At 41.4% G+C, this 14502-nt stretch overlaps 2 protein-coding genes across 3 annotated transcripts; one reads left to right on the forward strand and one right to left on the reverse strand.

The window, feature by feature from the left end:
* Window positions 1–30: 30 nt before the first annotated feature.
* On the reverse strand, window positions 31–6032 carry LOC148822846 (uncharacterized). 2 transcript variants are annotated; one of them, XR_016093833.1, is made up of 6 exons: window positions 5661–6032; window positions 3746–3882; window positions 2487–2615; window positions 1870–1903; window positions 1530–1568; window positions 31–969 (listed from the first exon to the last, which is right to left on the reverse strand). XR_016093833.1 is itself a non-coding variant. In XM_088928700.1 (6 exons), exons 1-6 carry the CDS (start codon window positions 5603–5605, stop codon window positions 893–895), a joined length of 459 nt encoding a protein of 152 aa, XP_088784826.1. In that variant the 5' UTR covers window positions 5606–5666; the 3' UTR covers window positions 31–892. The 2 variants fall into 2 exon arrangements, 1 of the variants encoding a protein (XP_088784826.1); XM_088928700.1 differs by having other exon boundaries at window positions 5563–5666.
* cd83 (CD83 molecule) lies at window positions 5765–9978 on the forward strand. Its single transcript, XM_088928699.1, has 5 exons — window positions 5765–5818; window positions 5928–6058; window positions 6599–6830; window positions 7960–8063; window positions 8481–9978. Exons 1-5 carry the CDS (start codon window positions 5785–5787, stop codon window positions 8646–8648), a joined length of 669 nt encoding a protein of 222 aa, XP_088784825.1. The 5' UTR covers window positions 5765–5784; the 3' UTR covers window positions 8649–9978.
* Window positions 9979–14502: the final 4524 nt, after the last annotated feature.

Consider the following 14502-nt stretch of genomic DNA (forward strand, 5'->3'; position numbering starts at 1 on the left):
TGCAAAGTCTAGAAAGAGTTGAATCACTGATCATAACACTGTTTTTTTATTGCTACAGTATGTACAAAAAAAAACATACAGTTCAATCATACAGCCATAGTCACAAACACAAGCATCTCCAAAAATAATAACTCTGTATCCAATTCCCAAAATGGTTTTGCAAGCTTCTCCCCCCACCACCCCCAGTGAAAAAAAAAGGAAAAGGTGTTTCAGATCCCGGACTCTTCCACCCCTCCAGACCCACTGTAACTCAAAAACAGGTTCCCCTTCCCATCAGCCTGCGACACCCTATGGGGCAAGATGGGTCACTTTTCCTGGGCTCATTTTGTATTTTTCTTTCAATGTTTAAAACCACGTGTGTTCAGTGGAAAACTGGAAAGGACAGAAAATATTCTGAAAATGAGGTAAGAACCCCGCTAGTTTCATGTAGCTAGACATACAGCTACATGAAAAATAGAACTAATTATTAAATGATCCAGTAAAGGGGAAACATCCAAAATGAACACTTCACACCATAACAATTGAATCATTATTTCCAATTAATGATTACGCTAAGGGTTCTTACAGTAGTGGAATTAGTGTATACATTGGATTAGTCTTTCAACTGGCATATCAGGAAGATCAGTGTCAGCCACAAGATAAATTAGAAAAAATAATTTACTTAAAATTAAAATATAAAATACATCACATTTCAGGTGGGCTACTTCGGACATCAGTGACAGCAGCGAGAGACACATCTTTTCTCCAGAAAGCCCTGACTTTCCTGCCAGGCACAGTGCTGTATGGGAGCCACTGTCAGAGAACTGAGTCTTAACATTAACCGACGATTCCCCACAAATGTATACAATATTTGGCTCCAAGCAGTGAAGTATCACATTGTATGATCCTTATATCAAGGGTCCCTTATTCTTGCAGAACATACCAATATAAAAAGAAGAACTGCAAACAGACACACGCTGAGACAGAGTCCTGAAAGACAGAAAGAAAAAATATTTAAACACCATCCACAACAATTTTACGTCTGCACTGAAATCACTGTGAACAAAATATCTTACTAGTGACAGTCAAGAATAAAACTCACCACCATCTAAATATTTTAAGACACATCCACAGTATGTTATTCATTTCAAGTAGAGGGGTAAGTATCTGGTAATGCAGTATCTGGTACTAAAACAAATACAGTAATTGGATGCATGCATTGAAATCACTAGAAGACCTTCTGATGTCCATGGGTCATGGTTGTGAAGGCTCTTGATGATCACGAATGACCATAACTGACTGTCAACACTGTTTTTAGGCACACCATCTTTCAATTAGACAGATCTATAACTTAGCTTTAACTACAGAAAAACTGTAGGCAGGCTTAAGAGCAAACAGCATGTGGCAAAAATGTACTTTGAGTTGTTAACTTTCAATGTTCACTTAAAGAGGTATGAAGTGCTCCATCTGAGTGGGGCCGCTACAGTATCAACATCCACAGTAGGAAGGCCACAATAAGGTATGGTATCAAATAAAAGGTACTACTATACCTATGCGCTTGTTCTGTCCAAAGCCTTCGACCTTCTTACCTGAAATACACAGAAAATGTTTCTGTTTAAGAGAAAATAAAAATGCAAAAAATACATCACGTGCCCCCACTAACACTGAGAACCTCCAGTTTCAAAAATGATAATCATATAGATAATCATATCTATATGATTATCAAACAAAAATAGAGTAGATATCAACAAACATCCTCCAGGATCATTGAAGTCAACAGTGTTTAGTTATCTGTTTTTAATCAGGTTTGATCAGTATGGTTTTATTCCACATTTCATGGGAACAAGATTTTCTTTTCAATCACCTGTGAAATGAAAAAATGTTACCCACCACTGAAATGCACTCTGACTTCCTTCCAGGTGTTCTGAAAAGGTACAAACACAGGTCAAGTAAAAATGACGAGCCTTTTAACTCAAAGTATAAGATCTAATTTTTAGTCACTCCCTCCAAATACCTTGTTGACGCTCTGTGAGCAGTACCAGCAGCTTGGACTGGATGTGGCATATATTCCACAAGTTTCAGAAATATTTGCTGCTCAGTCTAGTCCCACTCTGATAACAGGATCACGTTTAGCTGAGGCTGCAATGAGGGTCATAGTTTGTAAGACTAACATCTGTGATCTGGGGATTATTCTAGCCAGGGAAGGAGACAAAATTGGCTTCTTGAGGCAATCGTGTATCGTCTGCCACTGAGCGTCTAGTCACCCAATTGGATGTTTGTAATATTTTGGAATATTTTACATTTTAAAGCGAAAATAAAATCAAAACTATATGTACTAAGTTTCCATCCTTTGCAGACACTGTCCACTGACCTCTGGGGTTTTCATGAAAGAATTATGTAAATTTGGAATGGAGTTTTCTTGATTTGTTTATATCTTTTTCCTGTAACTTGTTAGAAAATCCAGAAACCCGTGTTTCCAGAAATCAGTACAACTAACTGCAACTTACTGTTTCCTCAGAGCACACAACAGTGAGAGTGAGATCTACACACTGGTTGAGCTGGATCTTCCCAGAAGTGGACCATGTACAGGGACTCCTGCATTCACTCTTGTTGTGGAAAATTGAGACTGGAGAATTCTGTAAATCAGAAAGAAAGTCACACCTAATGCAAGCAGACATTTGCTTGTGCATATACTGTACAAGATAGAAAGTTTGAGCACAGACGGTTTTTCATGTGTAATGTATTTCTGCTGCTATTAATTTTATTACATGTTTCACTGTCACACAATGACATTTTACACATTGTGAGACATGGTCAGATATACCATATGTAACAAATGTGTTACATGTTACAGTTGTCTAAAGTAAAGAATGGTACCTGTTGTCCTGTACCCCCAACACATTTGAACAGAGCAGAAACACTGAATGGGTTCCCGTCTTTCAAAATCCTCTTATGCTGAAGATAATGAACACAGTCCTGGGGATCTCTATAGACAAAAGGGATCTTTTCACCCTCAATCTACAGTAGTTCATTCATCCATCTTTAAACCAATTCTTCCAATTCAAGGTTACAGCGGAGGTGGAGCTTATCCTAGCAAGCAATGGGTGTAAGGCAGGGTACACCTGGACACGATGTCAGCCCACTGCAGGGCAGACAGACACAAACACGCACACATTCACATTAGGGACAGTTTATCCCAGAAGCCAATCAACTTACCGGTAAGTTTTTGGACTGTAGGATTTAAACTAGAGCACCTGGAGAAAATCCACAAACACAGGGAAAACATGCAAACTCCACACGGCTCTGGAATTGAACCTGTGGCCCTAACCACTGTGCCACAATGCAGCCACCTCACTCCACTAATTTCTCAAATTAACACTGTGTTAACACACAATCGACCTGCTCTTACAGTAAATCTCTTAACACCGGTTCCACATTCAATATTACAGAATAAATGAAGCTTGATTGGTAGAGATTGATCATGGAACAAAGAGGCTACTGTAATGTATGTTTTAGGACTGCTAAAACCATAAAAGACCAAGCAGCAGAAAGCTGTGCTGTGCTTGTCTGACCTTGTTTCTTTCAAAAGAACACTAAGGTTGCATATCAAATTGCACAGCAGGTTCAGTATTCTGGTGCGTCCGAGACAAGACCCCTTTTAACACTCTGACCCTTCAGCGGTTGTTAACAGCATGGTCTTCAGAAAGGTCATACAGCTGACATGAGGCTCTTCAAGAACAGTGTCATTGTGGACAGGAAGCCTTACACTTGTCTTCAGAGTCCATGTCTGCTCACAGTGCTCAATCCTGTAGTCTTCAAGCAGGTAGGACACTTCGTATATGTGCTCTCCATCTGGGCAAAAATATTCTCTGTACTTTTCAATGATGACCGAGGTGCATAGCGCTGAAAGAAAGGGGATATCAGTGATATCAGTAAGAAACAAGTTATCAGTAATGTTGGCAGAAAGTATAGCTCAATCAGCTGAACTACTGATTTTTCTCCAACCCTTCGACCTTGGTTTGAGTCCTGTGTCTCTCTTGATTTTTTTTTTTACCAAATCCCATGCAACAAGTTGATATGGTAATAAAGTATTGACCTTGTACAGGTACAGAATTCACACTCCACCTTAGACGCTCCACCTGCTTCAAGCTGTTTTGTGCTTGAAAGAAAAGCGGAAAAAGGTTATTTTTTACACCTTTTCTAACTAGCAAATGCTGCAAATGTCAGTTTAGCAAATTAAGAGACAGTCAATAGTGGGGGGATTATTGTATTTATGGGCACAACAAGAAACAACTCCCTGCACAGAGTTGACTTAAATACAGTAATATACTGTATACACTTTTGCTCATTTTAATTATAAAGGGAGCATGTACTAGAGTAACAAACAGTAAAACTACTAAGTTATAAACCATAGTGTACGTCTTGTTATGATAAAACATAATAAAGTCTGGCATACGTGAACACTATTCTGAAGTGTTCAAACTCAGAAAAGATGGAGTACAAAAACTGAATTCACCCTCACGGTTTATATGGACCTGTGTTTTTGAATGTGGTGGCTAAGCGATCTTCAGTGAATGGTAAACTAAACGGGAGCAAAGTCAGCATTTAACCTCAGAACCGGTGTTGTGTTCTGAAAGCGCAACGTTCAGGTAAGAAATTATTTTGAAAAATGCTTCTGCTCCAATTTGAAACGGCGGTGTTTCTGATGGAGGACGAACAAAAGAGCAGGGACGAATGGTCGTCGTTAACTTCGTCGTTATAAATAAGGCAATTAGGAGATGTGTAATTATTAATATCCTGTGCCCTTATACCTCCTGCATTCATTTCGCATAAACCATAGCCTATAAAGGTTAAATCAGACTAGAATTACTTGGAAAACAATATGAATGGACAAAATCAATTAAAAACAATAAGATAATAAAAGCATTCAGTAGTATTTTACAAAACAACGTCTACTGAGGGGAATTTTTAAATCTCTGTGACTCAGAAAAGTCCTTTTAGGGGAAATCCCCGTTGTTAACTTGTGTAGGAAGGTACTTTCATTGGGAAATTTATCTGCCTAATTATTGTAAACAAGAATGCGTCCTGTCAGCCATGCTTTAATGTTAATCTTATTTTTATTAATTATCCATTAAGGGACTGATTGATGATCTTATTTGCTTAATTAATCTCACGAGATCACACGTAACCCCCGCAGTTAATTACAAGCAGCCAGCGAGCTAGCGGAACTCGTGACCGACTACCTCACACAGTCACATACCGAAACACAGCGGCGTAGGCGAATCTCTCCTCTCCCAGTTCCCCAGTTTAAAATTAGATTACACCAGGTTCGCCTACAGTACATGTTCTACTCTGCAAAAGTCAGAATTGCAGTGCAACTAATCTCCGTTCCAAACGACGTTTTCGAAATGCGCTTTTGAAATGTTCGGATTACAGTTTACACATAGAAATAATACCTGTGCAATAGAGTAGTTTAAAACCTTAACGCACGGCCGATTTTATTTGTATATAATTTATAATGATTTTATTTTTTGTCAATTATAAGTCTCTACTTTCATAAGCGGATGCTATTAAGTCGCTTACCTTGAAACAAAAGAAAAACTCCAGAAGCCAAAAGCGAGTTCATTTCTAATCAGGGCTACAGGAAACTCTCAAGGTCGATTAGAAACGCTATACTTTACCTTTTTGACAGCCTCAGCCCCGCCGTTAGGCATTCCCCCTGACGTCAACACGGCTGTTTATATCGCTGTAGTTCCTCCGTGTCTCATCATTTCACTTTACTTTCTGTGAGGCGGCGCAGGAAAGATGTGGTGTCTACCGACCCTCGTTTTTTTCAGCGGTAAGATAGATGTGTTTGACCTGTTTTTTTTTCCCTGTATTGTCAGGGGTGGTGTGTTGTGTTTTTTTTTTCGCGCAACGGAGTTTGATCAACGCGTTTTTCATTCCAGGCTTGATTGGCGTCCGTTCCTCAGGCGCCCCGGTGCTGGAGGTGGCAGAGAGCTGCGGAGGCGACACCGTGCTGACCTGTGTTGTCACCCCCGAGCCCGGGGTCCAGTACAGGAGCGTGAGCTGGTACAAGGTGAGGCACGCTGAAGGGCCAGCGGTCCATTCTGTCCCTGTACCGTGGACCTGTTTTAGCTCATTTAGCTGATTTAGCTCATCTGAAGCGCGGTTTCACTTTTATTTAGTCGCAAAGGATGCCTTTGCCTTGACAGCAATACATAAATATAAAATACTTCGTAAACGCGCAGTGATTCAGTTGTTCAGTTGATTCAGCCGCAAAGAATGTTTAATTTCGTTTTAGAAGTACAGTAATTGCGTCCTTAATCTGAAACAGTTCTTCACGGATTTTCTTAATCTCCTCGGTTTTAGAAGAGACGTTTGTGTTTGTTGAACACTTTCCTTGTCCCAGGTAGCGGTAGTGTAATACAGGATAAAACGGTGTTTAGTTTTTCCTTCTCTGAAAATGTGTGGTGCGCCTGAGTTTTTTAGGATATACTGTATACTCACGGCTTGAGACTGATCGAACAGTTCGAACTGCTCTGCTTCTGTCACTTTATGATTGGGGTAGGGGGAAAGGAGGACCCAAAGTAAGATTTTCTTATTATTTTTATTTTAGGTAACCGAAGGCCTTAATCCGCTGTTAACTGGGGTCATCAAAAACAACTTGTTGAAAAATTCCTCGAGGAAGTACATTGGCTTCAACCGAACGGTGGAATTGCTCCAAGATGGGTCACTCAGCCTGGTTCTGAGGAACGTCACAGAGGAGGACAGTGGGAAGTACAGCTGCTTTCTGTCGGCTCCACTGGGAAAGCAGAACAAGGAAGGCTACATCTCTCTCCGAGTGACTGGTGAGTATCTGCGGCGTGAAATCCTTGGGCTTCTGCTGTTCCCTTCTGGAGACCTGGGTGCACATCATTCACCAGAGCTGCTCTTGCGTTAGGAGAGTGTGAGGTCTTGTATAGTGGCGTCATGGCTTCGCTGCTGAGGATCAGACCCAGATGAGAATTGCTAACGTTTCTAGATTTAAATTGCTTGCTCATTATCCACCAGAGCTGGATTTATTAGACTTGCTTGATAGAACTGGACAAAAAGGGATACCAGTATTGGCACATCTGCCATTCCAGATCTTGGAAGGAAACTGTTAAACACCGACATCAAGTTGTTGGAATCCTTGTCAGCTAGTAGTCCTCAATGTTGAAGTTATGAAATCTAATTACCAGTTTGCCAAGGACATTGGGAAAACCCCGAGCACACAGCCAACACTGGACTTGTGTTGAGGGTTGTACGAGTCCAGTTAACCAGGCAGGAAGCTCTCGGGCAAACTGAGGCTTTTGCATGTAGGACTAAAGGAAAGTGAGCAACAGTTTGCTCATATTGAGGAGGAGTACGTGGGTCACATACCAGACTATAAAAATTCCAACACTTTAAATTTTAAATTGTCTGGTACTGAAACAGAGACAGAATTCAAGCGTCCAATTGCAGCTGATAAAAACTTGCCAGTAATATCTTGCCATGTGTTGAGTGTGGACACTGATTGTCAACTAAAAGACACACCAGGGTGGGCCCTGCTCAGTCTCTTGGTTCAGCAGGCATCAAATACCCTGGCAGAGACTGAGTGCTGCTGTTCCAGTCACTCACTGGAAAACTGCATGGTCTCATGAAGTCCCTCCCATGCTGACTGAGCTCCTTCATAGCCGGACTGAACACCAGAGCACGCTGCATCTCTCTGGGGTCATGCTGTTTAATATGAAGGAACAGCGCACCAGACCGGTTCACCAGAGTAACAGCACAACCTGTCCTGAAAGCAGGAAAAATGGGCCTGATTGTTTTTGCCATTTTAATGAATTCCTTTATTAGAAAAAAAATACCCCATATATTTCAAAGAAAAAAAAGGGAACATTCTGAAAGGTCTAGCGATTATTTAGAGAAGCCTCCATGTTATTCAAAACTAACCGCTTTCTTTTTTTGCAATTGTAGGTTGCACTGATGAAATAAAAACCAACTACTTGGATGCTGTCTGGGAGGTTGTGGTCCGAGTACTGTGGCTTGCAGTTTCGTTCCTCGTCTGTTTTTTATGCTGGGTAAGTTTCTTGTAAATTTAGGGATTTGCGTCTTTTACACGTAGGGTAGAATACAAATTAAATTATTGGAAATAGCACTTGGCCACACAGTAATATTGGCTTATGAAGTTATTAAGAGCGCTGAAAGAATTCCTAAAAAAAACTGAGGCAAGTGTAAAAGGTCCTAGAGGAGTGTGTGTGGGATAGCAAGGCAGTGATTGTGATTAACCAGTGCCTTAAAAACAATGGCTAAATAAAATGGCAGCATTAAATAAAATGCTGGAAATTGACAGATAATGAAATGGAATTGTTTTGTAATGCCTGGTTGCTAAATCTAATTATAAATATTAATATCGTGGTTGTGCTGTGAACGTCTCAATGTGTGAAGAGAAACATCAGCTCTTGCACGTGTGCTGATACCTCGTTGTGCTCTCTCAGAGGTGTGTGAAGAATGTGCTGAGAGGCAGTGGACCGCAGATGAAACGGGTTCCGAAGATGGATCAGCAGAAGACGGCTCCGGAGACGATTCTGGTGACCAATCAGAGTGGTGGAGAAACACAGCCAACTGGTGGAAAGCTGTGCCGACCTGAGGATTTCTGGGTTTGACAGTACTGGGCTGTTCAGAATATCAGTCTACCTGGCTTCTAGGACAGGACATGAGAGAAGAGAGCAGGGGTGGAAGTAAGTTCTCTCGGGATTCTGCTCCGAGTTGGCCATGTCTGGCCTTGTGGGAGACAGCCTCAGGAGGATGGACAGAGGCCGACGCAGAGGAACATCACAGAGATACACTGAGAGAAGGGTAAGGAAAAGACTGACTTAAAATCTCTGGTGGTCTGTCTGTTTGTCAAGAGGACAAAGAGAAGAGAAAAGGAATGGTTCATTCCATCTCAAAACAAAAACTGCTGCCAATTCCTGGAAATGTGGTAATTCCCTTTCATCCCAAGAAAAGCTGACCAGACTGCGATGCGGAGATCCAGGATGGGGTAGCAGATGAAAGCAATGGCAAACTGATGTGGGCCTTGTACTTGTTTGGACAATACCCCTCAAGCAGCTGCAATACTTCACCAGCGATGCGGACTTTGTGTGCTGCTCAGCTGTTGTTCCAAAAAGCAGCAGCACTCAGGAGCTGATGGAAAGGACAAAAGATGCCCGCTTGGTGTCTGTTCTGAAACAGTGATCACTGCCTATGGCAGATTAATACTAAAAGAATAGAATGACAGAGAGGTACAACTGTTTCTTGTCTACTGTGATAAATAATGTGCATTGTTGAGAAAATCCTTGATTCTGCACCCAATAAGCTATAAACGTACATGTCTGGATTGATGTGCCTAAAAACATGAATTTTGCTGATTTGATGAGTATTCTGAGGACTGAAGACAACTATCTTGCACTGCAAGTTTCTACTTTATAGACATTATAATGCAACCAGGGGCTGTGTATTCTGTTTTAGCTTTATACAATGGTTTCAAGAGCTGGTTTTACACTAACATTCACCAACACCAGCACCAGTCTGATCAGGAAAAGCAAAACTTACAATTAGTGCATTTATGCACATCTGTTTATTTTCATTTGTAGAGAGGCGTCAGTTTCCTAATTTAACGTCCACTAAAATTGAACACTTGACTGACTTACAGCTAACTTTAATGACTTCCTGAGTTTTGAAATTGTTCTTAGCCTTTGACCATTTGTATGTGACCGTGGGTCTCGCACCCAGTTCCTGGAGGGCCTGAAGTCCTCTGGGTTTAGTTCTCATGCGAGACACCAGAAGATATTCTTACTTAGACAAGCTCTTCTTGTAAGCAAGTTCTCATCCCGAACAGCTCTTTGCTGTTGCAGGGAATCGACAGCAGCTGCTCAGGCTGGGCTTTTCAGTGCGGTTTGTGCTGTGGAATAAACTAAAATTGCTGTAATTAATAAATAAAACACTGATTTTTTTTTATGATCGCCTCATCTTCGTCCCACACAATTCTTCTGGTTGTTCAGTAGCCAGGGGATCAGCTTCTTACAGTACCCTTGGCTGGGTTACAAACTCCCACAACACTTTGCGTTTCCATGAAATCATTCCCAGTGTTTAATGCACTTCTGCAGTTTCCATTTCTGTCTTCTGGGATTTACGCTGAATGTGTAAAACCACGTAAAGCCATCTTCAGTATCTTTTTTATGTTTTGTTTGCTTTTTTTATTCCTCCTCCAAATTATCTGAAAGGTGGAAGCAGTGTGTCAACATAAACTCCTAAGTCTTTCTCACAGCTAGGAGCTTCTAGTTCAGGGGTTCCTGTTTTCTGCTAACACTTTTTGCTGGTATTGATTACAAACAAATCCCGGCACCTGATTGCAGTAAATGTCATCTGCCCGGTGTTTTCCCAATTTTGAATTGCCTCTACATCATTTTAACTTTCATTTGTTGCTCCTACAGTTTGATATGAATTAGGATGCAAACTGTTTCTAATACATTTATTCTAATTAGTACTCCACCAATTACATTTGAACAATTTAAACATTCATGATGGAAGGGTGACATACATGATGGATAGAGTAGTAATGTCTTAAATTGATACAGCCCATACTGTATTATACAGCTACAGAAATGTGAAGTGTCTTATACAGTAGATGTGGATAACTAGATCTCGCATAAAAAAGAACACAAAAGATGTAATAAAGTCAGATGTCACTTAAAGAAACAATAGTTGTTTAATGGATAGTATGAAATAATTGCCGAGCACTGATGTTCTTCAGTAAGGACAGACTTCAGGCTCTGTTCTCTCCTGGACAGTGTCAGTCTATGAAGGTGTCTTCCCCCTGCTGCTCATCTTCTTGGTGTGCTGTGTGAGCTGGGTGTGAGGATTGGGGCTCTAGTATCCAGTAGCTCTCTGTCTCTCCCTCTCTTCTTTCTGTTGACAGCCTGGGCAGGGTCGCTTCTATAGCACAATGTTACAAATATTAGACAGTACTCTTCTCTTTCATGGCCAAATCTATTTTGAAGTCAAGTAATTGAACTAGTAATAATAATAAACTTTATTTTCTATAGCGCCTTTAAAGGTGGCTTCTCAAAGCGCTTTACAGGATGACAACAACAATAAATAAAAAGAATACACAAGATAAGACACGATTACAATATACAGAGGAGACATGGATGGTGGTACTAAGAAAAGCAGAGGGGTGAAGAATGGAACCAGTTAAGTAAAGGCTTTTCTGAAGAAGAGGGTTTTGAGTCTGGATTTGAAGGAGTTTAGAGAAGGTGGCTCTCTGATATCCTTGGGGAGAGAGTTCCAGAGCTTGGGGGCATAACAGGAGAAGGCCCTGTCACCCATACAATGTAGACGGGCTTGGGGGACAGTAAGGAGAGCAGAATTAGAAGAGCGAAGGTTGCAAGGTGGGGAGTAGGGCGATAATAGTTTAGACAGGTACTGAGGTGCCAAGCCATGCAGAGTCTTATAGTTGAGCATGAGGATTTAAAAGTCCACACGGAACTTGACCGGAAGCCAGTGCAAGGACTCCAGGATAGGAGTAATGTGAACACTTGCACTAGACCTGGTCAGGATTCTGGCTGCTGAATTTTGGACATACTGCAGTTTGTTCAAAGTAGATTTAGATACCCCAGCGAGTAGAGCATTACAGTAGTCAGTAGATATAGTAGAATGTTATAGTAGAATGGGGTTATAGTCTCAGTCTGGGCTCAGTAGGGTCCTACTCAAAACATAACTTTAGTAAAGCCAATATAATTTAGCAGATATAAAGCCCTGAAGACGACATGAAAAGGATGGGTCATGTGTTCTTCCTGTCCTGTTCTGTATCCTGTGTGTGTTTCCATGAGTATGAGTGCGGGATCATTCACTGACTGAATTATGTGTGTTCCTAAGACTGAGGTGCAGTTATACCAGACTGACTCAATGGACTCTGACCTGTTTCTGTGTGAGACGCCTCTTGATCCAGCCCAGGACACAGCACAGGAGGTGAAGGAGCCCACTGTGCTCCACACACAGACGGCAGCCTGCCCTCACTGTCTCTGTGGTCAAGGGGTCCAGGGTCCTGATCATCTGGGCCCAGCTCTCAGAGCTCTTCCCCTGGGCTGCACTGGCGGTGGCTTTGGGGTCAAAGGCCAGTTTTGGTCCACTGGGTTCCTTTTCTTTCCTATTGTTGACCTGAATCTGACAGTAACAGAAGTAAATTTGAATAGATTAAATGAGGAAATTCTGAGGAAATTAGGAAAATAGAGTTGTAGTCTGTAAAGTGTGTTTTATCCCAGATATGAAGATGTTCCATTGAATTCATAGTACCTATTTTTTAGTTACTTTTCATGGTATAAAATAGCTTCTTAAATTGTTTTTACTCTGCCTTGGAAGCAGAAAGAGAAGTTATTTGGCCTGCTGTCTCCTACCAGTGTGTCTTCCACTGTGAGCTGCCCAGTCTCCTGTCTGCCCTTCTCCAGCCCCCACAGCTCCTCCTCCTGATTGATCAGCAGTTCAGCCTCAGTGGGCACCAAGCAGAGCTCTGCAGAGATTGGGACCCTCTTTTCGTTAGCAAACTGCCCTCCCCACACTAGGAGCCCAAAAGCTGCCAGTAGACTCTTCACAGCCTGCATCCTCTCGGTATGATAGCCAGACACTAAATGCCCAGTTTACCTCTGGGTTTCTGCTTTTAAAAGATTGGAACTTTCATGTCAAGGGTTCTGATGACATCACAAGCATGGAGAGCTGTGATGTAGCCATTGTCATGGTGACCAAATAAACTTACAGGGACAGCAATACTGAGTTTATCAAGGGGGGCTGGGCATTTCAAAGCAAACAGGCAGGCATTACTAAAAAATCAGAATACATAATAAGTTTCAGTCTCTATCATTTTCAGAGACGTTGTCATTGATATTTTTATTCAACTGGTATACGAGATCACGTCAGATATAGTGCATCAAACATCATAATCATTCTAGTGAACACCAAACGTAGCACAGTTGTTACAGTGAAAAGGTTTTCTTCTGTATTTCCAGTCTGACAACAAGTCCTCAGGGTATTAGCCAGGTGGAGTTATGATGAATATCTGGGTGACTATATAGATTTTGGATTTTACCAGGTTAATTAATTAAGCACAAGTTTGCAGTTTACAATGGTGACCTGGAGTTCTATATATACAGTCGAACATCCCCTGAAACAATCTGAGTACTGTACACCCCTCAAAAATACAATACTATCATCCCACCCAGTCTGGAGCCCAGAGCCCCGAATCACTAATATACACTGTGGACATGAGAATAGTTACAGATGAGAGAAGGCTGATTGGACAGATAAGCTCTTTAATTGCTACTAGCTCTTTCATCCAAGGATGTCATACAGCCATTTCTTTAAGCAAGATTATGGACTTCCATAACATGGCTGGACAGTTTGTTTCATGTGTGAGGAAGTTCCTCCTGTTCTCGGTTTCAAATGCCCTTCCACATAATTTCCCCTGTGTCCTCTGGTTCATATTTTCTCTGTTAATTCTGTAAAACTCTATTGAGTTAGGTTGACATTGTCATTATTGCCTTTTATGAAATTGAATGTCAGATCTCTAGTAGTCTTCCCCTTTCAAAACCTGAAAGGAACAGTTCCTTCAGCCTGTCAGTGGAGGACATTGCCTTAATCCCCAGAATACATCTGGTTGTTTTTCTCTGGTCAGATTCCTCTGCAGCAATATCCATTTAAGAATGTGGTGACCATAAATTTACATCATATTCTAAATGGGGCCTTATATACAATTTCAACATACAGTAGCTTCTCTTGTTTTAAATTTGATACCTTTAATTTACTTTTTTGTTGGCCTTTTTTAATGCTTCCCCTTAGTGTTAAGAAGGTGTAGATGAAGTGCCATCACACAAATCTTTTGCTTTTTGCCATGAACGACTCACTGACTGGTGAGGAATTACTGTCGCAGACTCTTTGCACCTGGGTCACTCTGGGTTAGAAAATGGATTAATGTAATAGACAGACTTTACTAGTGGGCTAGTCAAGTCCATCCATTAGGTGTATTCATTCATTTTCTAACTGCTTTATTCAATACAGATTCAGGGGAGAGGCAGTACCCATCCTGGCAAGCAACAGGCACAAAGCAGAATACAGCCTGGACTCCAGTCCCTTGCAGTGCACACACAGATACTCTTACACTCACCCCATAGACAGTTTTCTTAGAAGCCAATTAACGTGCCGCTATGTCTCTGGACTGTTGGAGGAAACTGGAGCACCTGGAGGAAACCCACATAAACACGGAGAGAACATACAAACTCCACACAGATAGCACTCCAGAAACCCAGGACACCAGCACTGAGAGGCAGCAATGCCATCCACTGCACCACCATGCCACCCTTCACTTAACCAGTAAATATGTATTTCAAATTATTTTCCATATACCTGGAAACCTACTGTTCTAAATGAAATTCTCCCAGTAATTACAATTAAGACTATGTGGGTAAAAATGCTTACTGCCGTTGTGGT

Source organism: Atractosteus spatula, chromosome 12, assembly GCF_055471065.1.
Source record: "Atractosteus spatula isolate fAtrSpa1 chromosome 12, fAtrSpa1.hap1, whole genome shotgun sequence".
Taxonomy (NCBI): domain Eukaryota; kingdom Metazoa; phylum Chordata; class Actinopteri; order Semionotiformes; family Lepisosteidae; genus Atractosteus; species Atractosteus spatula.